Source organism: Thunnus albacares, chromosome 8, assembly GCF_914725855.1.
Source record: "Thunnus albacares chromosome 8, fThuAlb1.1, whole genome shotgun sequence".
Taxonomy (NCBI): Eukaryota; Metazoa; Chordata; class Actinopteri; order Scombriformes; family Scombridae; genus Thunnus; species Thunnus albacares.
In genome coordinates this window covers 19,762,655-19,779,457 of record NC_058113.1, presented here as the reverse complement: position 1 = coordinate 19,779,457, position 16,803 = coordinate 19,762,655, and the positions used below count along the sequence as shown (strand labels likewise).

Sequence of the window (16,803 nt, the reverse complement as noted above, 5' to 3'; positions counted from 1 at the left end):
AGTTGAAAACAGACTAAACTTATTAAAGGGTCAGTTTACCCAAATAACAAGAAAACATATCCCTTCATTCGCCTCTTGTGGTTTTATTTGTTCATGTTTTTAGTCATCAGTCTCAGATTTCTGCCACCGCCAAAACACACTTGAATTTTGTTTGCGGTGTTTATAGCATTGGGAAATTTAAAAATGCTTTCTTGTCCATGTCACTCTGGACAATACACAGACTTCACTGTGAACAGTTTTCATAGGGACTATTTCTTATTCACTGAAAACAGTTCACGGTGAGGTCTGGATTTTCCAGACTAGCATGGAAATAGATGCTGCTATTGAATTTTTTAAGCAGAAATCTTAGATGTAAATCTGAAAACCATGACACATAAAACCAAAAATAATAACCTTATTTGTATAGCACTCTTTTAAACAACAGCATCAAAGACAAATCATGAAACAAATAAATAAATATGTAAATAAAACATATATATATATATAAATAAAACATATATAAAATATGGAAATGAACATAGGAGAAAAACACTAAAATGAACATAGGTGGAAAAAAAGGTTATGACTACACAAAAATATCAACATAAAATAGAAGCTACATGAGAAAAAATGTTTAATTTGAGTGAACCAACCCTTTAATGGTCTGTTGACACTTTGATTCCCCTCTTACCTTTATTGGCAGCTAATATCTGCTCAACTACATGGATGAAACTGACTTATTGTGTCACAACTCCATACTTCAGTATATACTAATCGTCTTAGTGTCCTGTTTTTGCAGTTAGTGTCCAAAAAAAGTTTAACAAAACAGGAAATGATACAATACACTGATACGTGTCAATCAAACTGTCATCGAAAATTAAACTTGACAAATGGATTTCAAAATGTTTTTCCACTGATTCAATCTTTGTTTTCCTGTCCATCCACAAGCTGCTTCATCATTTCGCAGTCGTGTGACACCCCTCCACTTCCTTCCATTGTGGGAACATAGTATATGATTATCACAGGTACTTCATTTTAACACTTTTCCCGTGTGAAAATACTCATATGTACTCAAAACACGCTTAAATTTTGTGTGTATTCAACTGGGACTCTGATTAACTTGTAGTTAAATCTGCTGATGTGTCCAGCTAACAGCAGCGGCTTTGTCATGAACCTGACACACCTTTCCTCTCTGTCCCACCGAAAAAAGCTACGGAAGAACTAAAACACACAATCCGCTCCACCTTTTTCACAACCGGCTGAAGCAGTTGCTTTTGTCCGGTTGACTCAGTTTATTCTCTCGTAGCCAACACCTCCCTCTCTCCCTCGCCTTCTGTGTCACTGTTGTGACTGATGTCTTTTCCATCCTGCTGCCCTCTCTCAATTAAAAAGGAAAAACTTCCAATCCTTTTGACCTTTACCTTGACTTGGGTGTTTCCACTAAACACACATGAAAACACACAGCCCTGACACTGCTGCTCCCTCTCCTATTTTAGTCAAATCCCCCTCCGTATCCTCCCTTTCTTCCAGTCTTTTAAAGGTATGCCTGCTTTTCTATTCTGATATCATGACACAGGCTTACGCACGCAGGAGGTTTGCATATTTAATGGCCTTTAGTGAACAAAATTGCAACTGTAGCTGAGTAATGCTGATATGAGACTGATAGTTATCTTAAAATAACATTTAATCTCTACTCTGCTTTTTAACACGCATATTTATCAGTGAATGCCATTAATGGACAAATCAACACAGGGTGAAGAACATGGACAACTATTTTTTTTTTTATATGTACTTTTATTAAAAATTTTAGCAGCCACCTCTTCAGACAGAGCTAAAGTACTGCTTGAAACATAAAACAAACAACTTTTACATCAGTGACTCATTATTTCCACGACTTTTTGTCAAAACTCGTCTTGGTTGCTCCTGGTGTCTCGTAGCTGTGTGAGAGACGTCAGCACCTCCTCCGTCGGCCTCCTCCCCAGCTGTTTCCCCCCTCTGCTCCGCACATTCACCGTTCCACTCTCACTCTCCTTATCTCCTACAACTGGAGAAAAACACAAAGAAACACTAAGAGAACGCCTGATTATTTCAAGTATAGAAACGTTAATTGCAATGAACAAGGAGACTGATTTAGTGTAGTAGACTTTAAGAACGTCGGAGCGCCCCAGTAGCCAAATGGTTACTGCACATGCCTCATAACAGCAACGTCCCTAGCTCATTCCCAGCCAGGGACCCCCTGTTGCATGTCATATCCATCTCTCTCCCCTTGTTTCCTGTCTGCCTCCTCACTGCCCACCACCCAATAAAGGCAAAAACGCCAAAAAAAAAAAAAAAGAACATCAGTGACAGACTTTGGTATTTTAAGTAGCTACAGTTTTCATCCTATTATTCATCTTTACCAAATATGTAGTTGTACTGGGCCAGCTGAGCAGAACGAATCTTCTTATTTAAGGTCGCTCCCTGATCTTCATTCAAATCAACCATGAAGCCAGCTTCACGGAACTGCCGGACCACCTTATGAGAGCAGAGAAGTACGTCACTTAAGACTGTATCTGTCATGTGCCTCTTACATTAACAAATTAATAACGACAGCCAGAGAGAAAGTCCTCTGCTGCTGTACCACTAGGAAATCTTCATCATAGACTGACCTGCTTGGCGTATGACTCACTGTTGCCACCCACAGGAATAACCATGACCTGCGCAGGAGACAACCACAGTGGCCTTGTTGAGAGAAAAAAGACAGAGAAGTGAGGGTATAGCTATAGTGTCATAACATCCTAATAAAATCCATCTGACTCCACATTTTTATTATTGTCTTCTCACCATTTCCCTCCAAAATTTTCAGCCAGTATAGCGATCATTCTCTCCAGTGATCCCAGCACTGCTCTGTGGATCATCACCGGTCTGTGTAACTGCCCATCTTGTCTGAGAGAAAGGAAAGAAGGGTTATAAATAGAGTGAGGGTTGAGTGATATGACGATATAAACCATCAGGAGATATTAATTTGTCTACAATCCGAGATTTTTGAATGTTTATACCGTAGCATTTTCCCCATAATATCTCTGGGTTTTTAAGGACATTGTGTGCAAAGCTGCAAATTGATCAGCAGGACTGTTTTGGATCAATGTGAATAAGTAACTTGATCTGCAAAGTATTTGATCAGTTAGATTGACCAAAAACTGTCTGGTTATTTTATGCATTAAGGAATAGGTTCAAAATTTTTCAATTTATCCTAAATTAATAGTCAATGTCCAAATGAACATTGAAAATGAATGAACAGGAAAAACACTGTCTGTAGAGACACAGAGAGGGACATTATTACTAAAAAGACTGTAACTGTGGAAGATATCCACTTTATCTGACTAACTCAGATTGCTGAAGCCTCATCTTATCTTCAGATTTACTTGAAATACATTTTTCCTCAAAACGAGGACTGTGGATTTTGTCCCCCCTCACTGACATTGTAAGTTCATCTGGAGGGCATCCTCTAATGGTCAGTATGAACAGGAAGAATGATTACAGCGAGCAAAATGTGTTTCAATTGCATTTACAGAAAATGTGCTGTATCATGACAAATCAATGTCACAACATATAGTCACATATACAGTGATAAAGGATTTCATCCTTTTTGTTCACTCCTACTGTACATGGAGTGTTGAAAAACTCTTTGATACAAAGAGACCATGAAGGAAGTAGGGCAAACATATAACACGCATAACGAGGTTTAAGGCAGAAACGAGGAGCGTGCTCGCCTGAACTGATAAATTCAATAAAAGGAGCAACCTTTCATAATCAAATTAGGCCCCAATGAAGTTAGATCTGTGCAATTCTTAGGACAATTACTAGACATCATATATAGCAAGCATGTAGGTTTATCAGGCACACAAACACATGCTAGACAACTGCCAGCGTGCACTACAGATGTAAAAGGACAGAAGGTCAAATCACTGTGACGGACTCACCCGACATACTGGAGATCAAATCTGATTGGCAGCTGGAAGTCCAACTGGATTGTGGCACACTGGTGTTGTCTGCCAATGGCATCTTTGATCTGGATGTCGACCTATGATGAAACATGTAGGCGTGTTGTTATCAGGTTTCACTTCTCTATTCAAGCCAAAACCAACACATCTGTATTCAGAGCTCTGAACTCAGAGACGCTGCTGGGGACAAACTGCATTTTTGTGGACAGCGATTATTACCGACGATTTGCCAAGATAAGCTTAACTAGCTAATTGTGGCTAACACACCCTAGCTTGATGGCTACGAGGAATGTTTGTTTGTTTCATTGAGTGTGTTCATGTGTCTAACCCCACCCTGACTCGACCTACCTCAACTTTCTGTGCCTCCACATGAGCTTGATCATGTAACGTCTGCCTGTCGCCAACTTCCTCTTGATGTTTACCGACTTCTTGCACAAGTATTGTAAATATGAAATTGCCTCAAAGAAAACCAATGTCATTCTCATGTTACGCCTTTTTTCCTATTTTCAAAGCAAAAACACGGGCAACTATAAATACACTGAACAACACATCACAGCTCTCTGTTTTTATTTGTGTTTCTGTGGCTTTGGATGGTGTGATTGGTATAATTTGGGGCTCAAAATGTCTCTCTCTGCGGAGCCAGAAGGAAAACAAACACATCTGTGTTACTCTGTAATCTTTGAAACATCAATTACAGATCCTAAAAGATTGAGTTAGACATGAAAGTGAGACTATGATGTGTGCTATCTACACGCTACTTTTCAAGGAAAGGTGCAACATTTTGGGGAATACGCTGATTCCCAAGATCAAGTTCGATTAATCAACTAATTGTTGCAGCTTTTTGCAGTTGTTTTTAGCATGAAGGAGAACTCTGCCAGTGAATAAAGTGAGTGGAGGACCCAAAGTGTTTTTTGCTAATTGCAGCAGAATCCAAGACAAACAATATTTGCACTTGTGTGTGGAAATCAGTTTCCTAAACTGCATGTTGCCCTTCCCACTGACCTTTGGTCCGTAGAAGGCTCCGTCTCCTGGGTTCAACTCCCACCGCTCACCAAACTGCTGCAGACTCCTCTCCAACCGCTGCTCTCACACACACACACACACACACACACACACACACACACACACACACAGAGAGAGTAAGTAGGCATAGTAAAGAGCACATTAATGCGCGTTATGATTTGTGTGTATGTGTGTGTGTATAAAGGAGCTGTGGGACCTTGGAACCATAATGTTCAATTACACTCAAGTGAATCAGCTTAAATTGCTGCTGTGCCTATTTAAAAAGGCGTCCATGGGGAGATTTAGAGATATACATCTAACCAGCAGCTCGCCACGGAGCAGCCCTCGACTGGAAAGTACCACTCGCATAACTGATTGCTTAAGTGGATATCATTACACCGTGTCATTTTGTTTAAAGATTTTTTTCTGGAGCTGTGATTTACAAGTCATATGCATTTGAACAGCTGGCCCTGTTGACGACTATGTATGCTTGTGGCTCTTTACTTTATATGCAGCAAGTCAAAATATTTCATTATCATCGTTATCAAAATGTTTGTGTACCTGTTCAGCATTGTCCCACTGTTCAGGCTCTCCGAGGCACGGAGTAGGACGTGTAGACAGGAGGCAGTGGAAGGAAAATCCAAACACTTGATAAACACTCCTCACAAAGTCCAAACAAGCAACAATCTCTTCTTCCAGCTGGAGAGAAATCAGGAAACAAGTATTAGACAAGGGCAACAAGAGGACATAACAATGCAAACAGTTTAGCATGAAGTTTAAAGGGTTAAATTCAAACCAAGATGGGAAAAAGAAGGAAAATCTTCCAGTGTATTTACTGTAAAGCCCTGAGTGCTCCAGAGATTAAATTAGTATTTCAGAGGCTAACGTAGCAATGCTTATCATATGACTATGATCTCTGTGACTTGACAGGATGTCAACAGAGAGGCTGGAGGAGCACAATCAGTATCATGGGAACATTCCAGGGAACTATATAGGGGATCGGGATTACACAGACTGTACAGCCGCAGAGATGCACATATGGAGGTGTAATGTTTGAAGAGGACAAAGACCTTCATTCATCCAGGCTGCGGCCTCCTGGAATGTCTCAGGAGTTATTTGTACAACCCATCTAATCACTGTAATATGGTTCCACATGTGTCCCATTTTCAGTTTCTATAGCAGGTACAGCACCTTAAAGAATAGGCTCATAATTTTCCAAGTCAGTCCTAAAACGATATTGAGGTGCTCGAACGAACATTGGCCCCTTTTTTTCTTGCTGTAATCATTCCTCCTGTTTATACCGACCGTTAAGAGATTCCTTCATAATGCACATTTAATGTAAGTGATGGCGGACAAAATCCACAACCCTCACTCCATGCAAATGTGTATTTAAAAGTGTATTTGAAGATAATATGAAGCTTCACTCAAAAAGAGGCTAACTCAAGACAGCTGAAGCCTCATATGATCTTCAAATAATCTTTTGCTTAAAGGTGCAGTGCGCAGAATTTAGTGGCATCTAGCACAATGGACTTGGTAGCAATGGAATATAATATTCATTATTTTAATTAGTGTATAATCAACTGAAAATAAGAATCTTTGTTTTTTTGTTACCTTAGAATGAGCCCTTTATATCTACATAGGGAGCGGGTCCTCTTCCACAGAGCCTGCCATGTCCGCCAGACAAACCAAACACTGTCTCTAGAGAGGGCCTTTAGTGTTTTTTGCGGTCACCATAGGTTCTCTTACACGCTTGGAAGGGGATGAGGAGGGGGGGTATTCAGTTAGTTGCAATCTGCAACCTCACTGCTGAACATCAATAAATCCTACACACTGCACCTTTAAAACAACAACTGTGGATTTTGTCCCTCATCACTTACATCGTAAGCACTTTTAGAAGGGATCCTCTAATGGTCAGTATGAACAGGAGGAATGATTACATCGAGCAAAACCTGTTTCAATGTTCATATGGGCACCTGACGAGACTTGGAAAACTGTGAACTCCTTTAAGAAGTATGCTGTGGTCTAGAAAAGAGAACTTGCCAAAAAAATAAATAAATATCTGAATATTTATTTGTGTTTGATGTACCTGTTCAGGTGTGCAGAAGATGTGAGCATCATCTTGGCAGAACCTGCGAACACGAGTGAGACCTCCCAGAGCTCCAGAGAGTTCATTACGATGCAGCGCTCCGAAGTCGGCCCATCGCAGAGGAAGCTCCCGCCATGAGCGTACACGCTGCTCAAACATAAGGCTGAACACAGGACAAGAGGTGTCAAACAGAGCGCTGGAGTATAGGAATATGTGTGTGTGTGTGTGTGTGCTCTCACCAGTGTGCGGGGCAGTTCATGGGTTTGAGTGCGTAGGTCTGAGAGCCCTCTGATGTCACTGTAAACATGTTCTCGCTGTAGTGTTCCCAGTGGCCCGAACGCTCCCATAATGCAGTGCTGTACAGAGTCGGGGTCACAACCTCGGTGAAGCCTCGCCTTCGGTATTCACTCTGCAAGAGGTCAGGAAGGAAGGATGTGTGTGACAATGAGTGCAGGACACGGTCAGACTGTCACAACACTGTAATAATTGAAGGCTAACAAGAGCAATATCCTGACAGCTAATATGAAGACGTACATCCCGAGGGTGCAATCAGCGCAGTTCATTTATTGTTGTGTTAATGTATAGACATATGTGTTCAGGGTTTCCACCAGAAAAGTTGTTAGGCTACGCAGCCAAATGTCTTTTTGTGTCTGTGTGTGTTTTGGGGGGGTTGGGTGCTGAACAAAACTTGGCGGAGCGGCTTGTCACTAAAATGAAGAACAGTCCACCTTAAATGTCAGTCCACTTTAAGTGAGCCTGGGCTGAAGTTGTCGCAAACGTCGGTGCTGACCTCCTTCATTTCATTTGGGTGGCGAGCAAGACATGGGAACACGGGTTGAGTCTTGAGGAGTTGAAGCGTTTTTTTCCACCAGCAAACAGCCTAAACTGTACACACACACTGCACTGATACATTTGCAGCTATGACATTACTGCTGACTTCATACTCGCCTTCACACACACACGTTCTCTCTCTCGACCATACACACAACCTACACGCTGAGCTATTCCATGTTTAAAAAACATCTTAAAAATTAATTTTTTAAAAAATTGCCTGTTGCTTAGGACTGACAGGGAGTCAACTTAGGTCTGGCGGGCTGCCAGGCTTGCAATACACTGGTGGAAACCCTGTATGTTTGTGTGTGTCTATGTGTGTATGAGAGACTCATTATGTTTACATGGACAATCATCCAATATTAACCAAATGAAGGAAAGACTGAATCAGCTGCATTTTGTGATTACACAGACAGAATTATGGTCACAGTTGAAGTTTGCATAATCGATTAAGACATGTGGGGTTTTTCACTTTTAGTGGCATAAACTCAACACGGTTATCAAGTTTCAGTTCATTTAAGGTGGTTGCAGCAGTACAACACATAGCAGAGGGCAGAGGTGAAGTGTTGCAACCCTGTAGGATTCATTTATTTTTAATCATTTTATGAAAACTTTTACTATCTTTGCTACCAAAAAATGAGTAGAATTTATGTCTGAAACAGCCAAATATAGACTACAGGGGTTAGGGTATCTTTGGTTTCATATTTCTATCACTGTGTCATCATTTACAAATAATCTCTTCTAAGGGTTCAGTTTAGAAAACAAGCTTGTGTCTGTGTGGTCAACTGAGTGTTGTTTTTGTAGCAGTTTTCATATAGATATATATTTAGCTCTACAAGTCATAAGGGTTTACAAAAGCGACAACATGATAGTAAGATAGGGTTTGAAGTTAAGTATTAAAAGGAAACACACACGTTGAAATGAAATGAGGAGGGGAAGGTTTTGGTCATTAATCAGGCTATAATCTGTAGCATGTAAACAGGAATATGAATATTTAGAGTTAGAATTAGAGTTCCATAAACCAGGAAAATCCCTGATATTTAGGGAGTACACCTGCGTATTTGAGAAAAGTTGTATAGAGCCTTTCGTGGCTCCAGATGGAGCTGCACAAAACCTCATAAACTACCTCAGCTGGAGCTGAAAATTACAAGTTTGAAAATGAAAAAAAAATCTGGGAGTGTGAAGTTAGAAAGGTCAGTGGGGTCACCAGACCTCAGCAGCCTGCTCCTCATCTCTGCTTCAGGTTAGCAGCTCGAGGCTACATTAGCTGCTACTAGCAGCTACTAACTGCTACTAACTGTATGTTCACCTTAATAAAGTCAGTGAGGGTGTTGTAGATGTGGGCTCCTTTAGGGAGGAAGAAACAACTGCCTGGACTGACGTCATTGAAGAAGAACAGCTCCTGGTCCTGCAAAAAACACAGATACATGACATTTATGACCACAAATCCCTTTTTTCACCATTCAGTTTTACTCATTAGTTGATTTCAATCTATTCATCTCTACTAATATGAATTTGATTTTACCGTCCCGATGCGTCTGTGGTCCCTCCGCCGTGCCTCCTCCTGCTCCTTCTCCCATTCCTCCTTATCCTTCTCTCCTGGAAAGGCCACACCTAACAGACGCATCAAACTTGCGGACTCTGTGTGATTGACCAGGGTCACGGTGGACAGCTGGGATGCGAGAGGGCAGACGCAGAGGCAGAGTGTGGAGCGGTGGAAGTAAGAACACAGAGAGGAAATAATGAGTAAATAACGGAAAGAGAAAGGGAGAGTGAGGGTCAGCCAAAAGAAGGAAGGCTGAACCGATGACGGTGACAGTATGTGTGATGGATGGCAGTGTGTTTGTTACAGCCGAGAACAGGAAACTGGCCTCTGACAAACACAACATCCTGCTGCTGATATTTCCAGCATGGCTGCCATAGAATCCCAGTCTACCCAGTGACAGCCCAGTATGGAAAACTCTCCCTGGATCAATAAAAACGAGGAAAATTCCATTTACCCAGCATGCGTCCCACAAGACAGATGGTCAAACGGGTCCAAAATAAACATATTTTTAACGATTGGACGAGATTAATCCTGCATCTTCGACCATCATCTGCCACATAAATTCTAAACGTTATTGTTTGTTTGCTGCTTTTATTATAAAATAGGTTACAAGTATCGAATTATAATAAAATAATAGAATTATAATAGATAAAACAGTGTTTGGCTTTCAAGGGACTGGCCATCAATCTGCAAGCTGCAATTTAATAAAACTGCTAATGCACAAAGCTAAAGGAAATAATGACATTTAGGGAGCAGATGTGGCATGAAAATTCAAGGACAAAAAACAGAAACGGTACACAAAAGCGCACAGATGCATGCAGAGGACAGATGATTACACAGACACACACACACACACACCTGGAGCATCTTGAAGACCTTGAGGAGGCCTGTGTGTGGGAGGAGGGGACCATTACAAACTGCTATGCTGTCTCCACACCTGCGTCACACAGAAAGGATGAAACGAGCCTTTTAGTGAGCGTTTACGAGACACTGAGTCAACATCAGGTGTGCGTATTTGTACATGCCTGTATACTGAGACGGTGGGGCCATTCATCTGCTCTTCCAAAAGCTGCAGTCTCAGCTTACTGTTCTGTAACAACAAAACACACAGATAATTCATATTTATTGCAGTTCAATATGGACAACAGGACAATAAGAAGGAGTCTGACCTTTATAAGCAAACACAGGGACAGCAGACAGTATCATTTGTACTTATAAACATGAGCCACGCCTACACAGTGAGTAATATCACTGCTACTCGCACATTAGCAAAAGGCAACGTCTTTAAACGCTCAGTTACACAAGCTGCAACAGGTACAGTGTAAGTCAATATGGCAGAATGACAGCAGGTCATTGATATACTACCTACATTATTATATTGGTCTATGAATTCTTTGTCTTAATGTGCTTTGTGGTCTATTATGTTTGGGCAGAAGACATTCACCAGGCCTACATGAAGATATATTCAGCGACAAATAAACACCAGAAGGGCAGCATTAGCAAAGTGAAAACATAAACCACTGATCAACTGAATGAATGATGGGAAAATGTGAATTAACATCCAAAACAGATGTTTTTCTGTTGTTTTTTTTTGTTTGTTTTTTCTGTGTGTGTGTTTTTGTTTTGTTATGTTTTTGTTATTTCCATTGTGTAATGCTGAAAATATGTTGTCAATAAAAATTTAAGGGGAAAAAAAAAAAAACACTACTAAGTCAACAAACTATATCCTTAAAACAGACCCTTTTCAAGGCGTCACGCATTTTGACACGTCACTGCCGGAGAAGCAAAGGTGTAATTAATGACATCAGTAACGACTGCAGCTCATTTATGTGGTATTGTGCATGCTGGCTCACGCTGGGACACTATAAAAGAAAAGGAGCATTTCTTAATGTTAGTAGTTACGCCTGTGCTTTACTTGCTATGACAAGTCAAAGTGTCTGCTACGGAAAAAATTATCTATTTGTCGTCCCTGTTTCAACTCAGACAGAGTGTGTTTCTGACCTGGAAGAGCTCTTGGATCTCTTCTGCATTTAGATCCAGTCTGGACAGAGGAAGTTTGAGGGCAGCAGCTGCTTTACATCTCTCCTCTACATCGCTCAGAGACAGGCCGCTGTGGGTGAGGACAAATAAAAAACATCAAGAGCTGAAAAATCTGTGACAGAGCTTGAGGGGGGGTTGTGTTGTAGAAGCACCAGTTTAGAGAACAGAAACTTAGAAACTGAACCAAATATCATGAAATTATCACTTTTGTAACACTTAACTTTAAGTCCCTATATTTAGCTTTTATAAGCAGTAATCAAGCAGTTAATTAATTGTTTTTAACAAACTATAATGAAGTTTTACGCAGATATATGGACATATTATATAACATCTCCTATAAAGACATATTTTATAATAAACTGTATTTTACTACATTGGGCGCCCACAGGAGGAGTTACAGCTGTTGACAAACACATTAATTAACACTTATGTCTGCTTACAACTACATTATAATGTGTTATAAACAATTTATTTACTGTATGTAAAATGTGTATAAATGCTATATAGGGAGACTTGAAGTTTAAGCGTTACCATTCATTTTTCAGTTGAAGTTCTCAGTTGCTAAACATTAAGGCATTTGTCTCATCTATAAGTATAACATCATATTTTCTTGACTCAAGTCACTGTTGTTAACTCTAAAGCCTAAAAGATAAAGAGGGAAAAGACGGGAAACTGTTCACAGCCTTCAAATCAACAGCAAAAAGGCGATTTAGTTTAGTGTTAATAAAAAGAGGCATTTCATTGCTTATTAAAATGTTAAAGTTTAAGCATTTTGACATTTAACTGAGGCCGAATGACTGGAAACAATTTTCAGGGATGAAAGCAAATTTCAATTCCGCAAGTGCAACCACACAGAAATTTCTGACTTGCTTAAGTGTCTTGAAATCATCATCGACTTGAAATTCAATGCGAGAGCTGACACTGAACTCAGTGATGACCTGAAAGCGACCTGCGTTCCTTTATCAGTGTGATTACATGGACGTCTCACCTGTTCTCCAGCAGATGGTCACAGTAAAGCCCGAGCTCTGACGCTCCTTCTCTGCACACCTCGGCACCAAATACGCCTTCCAATACCCCGCCCAGGACACACGCTCCTGTCCTCCATGCTGCCTGTGGAAAAAGAAAAGCGGGTGGTACAGAGACGTTTAGATACAGAAATCTAGTAGATGTTGTGTTGTCTTTTTAGAAAAGGTTTCTATGTGGGATAACTGGTCTGGAAAGATCAATGACAGCTGGTCTCTAAATGCAGAGAAAAAGTTTCTCCAGTGCCTCTTTAACTACCTCCTCTGGCTTCTGAAACACAGCAAGCATCCTTTACAGAAGGTTTTAAGACTCTATAATCCCACAATTACTTATTATATTTGAAACAGAATGAACAACATCCACTCTTAGCTATGTAATGATGTGACTTTAGTTATCTTTTATTGCCTTCTAATGTTTCATCCCAGTTATCCTTCCTTCACTTTTAAGATGTTTTCCACTCAAGTCATGAAAGGGTGACGGGGAGAAAAAACACTTTTATAATATTTTAGAATATTAAGATCCACCTTAAAAGGTAATGTGTGAAAACAAGCTAAAGAGAACATTAAAGGAGTGCGAATACCTGTCTTCCCTCAAGTGTATCAAACCCAAGAAGTTGTAGTTCACAGTCTGCCTCTAGAGGCCGTCCGAGCTCCCACAGCTCCCCGTTCACCTTACCAACCAACGCTCCCTTCACACTGCAACAACACACGCAATAACACTGTTATATCACTGGAGCCAGAACAAAAACAACTGTAGAATATATATCTGTATGTGTCATGTATTTACCGGACACTCTGAGCGACAGAAACAGGTGTGGTGACACCAGCTGTTCCCTTTACTGTTCGGCCATCAGCCAGTCGGATACTGAGAGGCTTCTTCTCTGTAGCTTCAAATCTCTTCTGGTTGCTTTGTTTCTCCCTGAGAGACTCAAAGACTCGCAGTTGCTCTGATAAAGCAGAGGACACCTGCAGCCGGACAGGAAAAAACGTAGGTAATGAAAAGATGAGCAGGTGACAGAAGTGAAATGTGAATTAGGAGGTAGATGCAGAGAGAAGAGAGAGAGAGAAGCATAAAAGCAGTTTAAAATACATGTGAGGAAGATGTCGTTCACAAAACTACTTTGTACAGTAGAGCTGGGATATATACTGTGATACTGCAGCTGTATACACTATATTCTAGATACTCTAATAAAAACTACCTATTGTCAGGTTGTAATTTTTGTTACAACAATGTCATAAAGAATTTAAATTTAAATCTTTTTCTCAGCTTAAACTCTGAATTGTGGCTCCGACACACCATATTATTATTTATTTCTCTGTTCTTGCTGAGTGACTTCACAAATAAATGTTTCGGCCAGTTTTGACATCTTTTCTGAGTACAGTAACTGTATCCCCACACTTAGTTTGAAATGAATAATAACCTTATTGATATAAATAGGGTGGATAAAATATTAGAAGATCATCTCTCAGTATATATAAATGCTGCACCAAGTTTGAACTAAAAATCTGACTTTCATGAACATGATAATCTTTAGTTTTTGTTTAAATTGTGGATTCAACTTTATGGTCATTTTGGAGGCTTTAATTTGAAATGGTTTTGAATTATACTGTGTTATAAAAGGCAGCATTTATAATAATTTGTCCTTCCCACTTATATCAGTAATGGTAGACAAAATATTAGAAACACCTCTCAGTGCAACACAAAACAAATCAACAGCACGACAAACTATGACCTCAAAAATTACCATAGAGTTGAGTGAACACCTGTTTAAAGCAGTTTCAAAGAAAAACTGTGCATGAATTTAAACTAGGTGTACCTAATAAACTGGTGTGTATTGATACATCAAAATCAAATACTGTGATGGAGCTATCTAATCTGGTTATCAGCAATGTAATAAAGCTTCAAGGTCGTCTATTACTCAGCTTAATGGCTGCTTTCTAGTAAAATGATACCTAAAGATAATCCACTATTCTACTTAAATGTGTGAACTAACTAATGAGTAAACAACTCAAACTCCTTCATACTAGCCTAATGATTTTCTTCTAATTATATCACCCACTTAACGTAGTTTACATAAAGTAGGAGGGCTGCAACTAACAATTATATTCATTATCGATTAATCTTTCAATTATTTCCTTGATTAGTTGTTTTGTCTATGAAATGTCAGAAAATGGTGAAAAATGTTGATCACTGTTTCACAGAGCCCAAGATGCTAACTTAAATGTCTTGTTGTCTCAACAAATATTCCACAACCCAAAGACATTCAGTTTACTGCCATAGAGGAGAAAATATTCAAATATTAATGCAGAAATATTCACATTTAAGTAGCTGGAACCAGAGAATTTTGACATTTTTTTGTAAAATAAATTACTCAAAGCGATTAATCAATTATCAAAATAGTTGGAGATTAATTTTCTGATTAACTAATTGTTGCAGCTCTATAGAGTCATATATATATATAAAAAAAAGTCATAGCCAGAAAAATTACAAATTAATATTAGTTTGATTACTTCTACTTTTTTAGAGAACCTCATAAACAAATGAGAGAGCAGAGAGAGGAAGAGGAGGGTATGGTCGGGTCCATCTCACTCATATCAAACACTGTATATACTGTAATACACTCTTATCACTTTATACTATTCATCCCATACATTACAGCTGTCTGTCCAAAACACAAGTGTCAGGCCTTTACTAACAACCTGAGAATGACAGAAATTATAAATAAAAGTAGAAAAGTTTAACCCAGCAGACAAAAACACATCTGTATTCTCACTTCAGCCTTTGACAGGAGAAGCTGACCAGCAGCTGCAGCTCACAACACATCCTGCAGTTGAGGCTAATGTTAGTTAGCTCAAGACAGTGTGTTACAGTAATAACACCCTCGCACCTTGCTGTACCTCCTGTGCACGCGGATTGTCGCGCGAGCCGTCGACCGACAGACAACCAGCCGGAGCAGCTGTGTCACCGCCATCCCAAACACACCTGCCTAAACACACATGCGCTCATTTCCAAAAACACAACCACTCACATTCACTGCCACCCTTCTCTGCAAGCGGCCATAACGCCGGAAGCACGGATTAAGGACAGCGGCGGTGACGTAGTAGTTAGCGGAAACCTGCGACGCTGCGTGCGCGCTCCAGAGCGGATACACCAGAGCGCGCGTCCGCAGAGCAGCTGCACACATGGATAAAAGGATGAGACATCTGCAATTTTTTTAAAGAAAAAAAGGCTGATGAATAATAACCCGATTTAACACCTGAAGGCATGCACAGTCGGGTATTTCACTGGATTAAAAATATGCCGAAACGTTCACGTACAACTCGTTTTCACTTTGGAAGTTAGCGACAGGTGAAGCACAACACAAACCATCCATACTCATAGCAGATCAGCTAAACTGCGATCCTCTGAGTATTTGTCACACTGAGCGCCACCGACCTGATGCATCATGAGCTCCATGTCGGGAAAACTGCGCACTTATCTTTACGAGACATCCACTGTATTTATATCTGCATTTAAAGTCTGCTGCCCGAAGCACAAGATCAATAGATCAATAACTAAATGAATGCAAGTTATATCTCACTCTCGACAAAAACTAGTTTAACTGTAGCTACTGTTCAAATTGAAAATATTACCTTGTGGAAACTACTGCAACAAAGACGCAATGAAAAAAGTTATAAAATGTTAAAACTTAAAAACTGAGCGCATTGATCATTGCAGGATATTTTAAGCAAGTACTAACTCTCAGGTCGACTACTGTAACATCAGGACGCCTTCTGAAGTTAATGAACAACTCAGTGAATACGGAATAGGGGACGTGATGTTTTGGTTTTCACCATTTTCAAAGGGACTGGCCTGGTATGTGTGACGCCTGAAAAATAAAAAATAAAAAACTAAAAAAAGATGGAAGTACCACGGATTGACCACATGGGGGCGCCACAGCACTTCTACATAAATACTTGTGCATTCAAATAGAGAAGTTTTCATCTCACTGAGTTAGTGACATCACTCCAAACTTCCAACATCAGGACCATTTCACTGTGGTTGGGTTATCTGCATTTACTGCACCCTTTATGGGGTTTAAAACATGTGTCTGAGTCCAGTATGTTGTCACATATCATCACATGTGAAAATGATTAAAAAGAACAGACTGAATGTGGGATTTAGTGGATAGAAGTTTGATATGTAAACAAGTTACATGTTTACTAGCAAGATGTCTCTAAGATAACTACCGAACAAGGAGAGCTGGGATATGAACTCAGCATTAAGAATTAACAGTTTGTCTAATATCAAATATTAATTATTTATCGGCAGAA

At 39.9% G+C, this 16,803-nt stretch overlaps 1 protein-coding gene across 3 annotated transcripts; it reads right to left on the bottom strand.

Annotated features, from left to right (window-relative positions):
* Positions 1 to 1,783: 1,783 nt before the first annotated feature.
* On the bottom strand, positions 1,784 to 15,689 carry tars2 (threonyl-tRNA synthetase 2, mitochondrial). 3 transcript variants are annotated; one of them, XM_044358606.1, is made up of 18 exons: positions 15,519 to 15,689; positions 13,277 to 13,455; positions 13,071 to 13,185; positions 12,456 to 12,577; positions 11,429 to 11,537; positions 10,453 to 10,517; positions 10,286 to 10,364; positions 9,407 to 9,553; positions 9,191 to 9,289; positions 7,290 to 7,459; positions 7,051 to 7,213; positions 5,526 to 5,663; positions 4,965 to 5,042; positions 3,942 to 4,042; positions 2,803 to 2,904; positions 2,628 to 2,700; positions 2,379 to 2,493; positions 1,784 to 2,023 (listed from the first exon to the last, which is right to left on the bottom strand). In XM_044358606.1, the coding sequence occupies exons 1-18, from the start codon at positions 15,672 to 15,674 to the stop codon at positions 1,881 to 1,883; spliced, it is 2,154 nt and encodes a 717-aa protein (XP_044214541.1). In that variant the 5' UTR covers positions 15,675 to 15,689; the 3' UTR covers positions 1,784 to 1,880. The 3 variants fall into 3 exon arrangements, 2 of the variants coding, with proteins under 2 accessions (XP_044214541.1, XP_044214543.1); XM_044358608.1 differs by having other exon boundaries at positions 15,378 to 15,574; XR_006404439.1 differs by lacking the exons at positions 1,784 to 2,023; positions 2,379 to 2,493 and adding an exon at positions 4,311 to 4,462.
* Between the last annotated feature and the right edge of the window lie 1,114 nt (positions 15,690 to 16,803).

What these genes read in the sequence shown, in the direction of transcription:
- tars2 (XM_044358606.1), bottom strand. Translation starts at nt 15,674, where the DNA reads ATGTGTGCAGCTGCTCTGCGGACGCGCGCTCTGGTGTATCCGCTCTGG. An exon ending in AGGTCTTCAAGATGCTCCAG is followed by an intron (nt 9,554 to 10,285) that starts GTGTGTGTGTGT and finishes CTCGCATCCCAG; the next exon opens with CTGTCCACCGTGACCCTGGT. An exon ending in AGTGGGACAATGCTGAACAG is followed by an intron (nt 5,043 to 5,525) that starts GTACACAAACAT and finishes GTGTGAGAGCAG; the next exon opens with CGGTTGGAGAGGAGTCTGCA.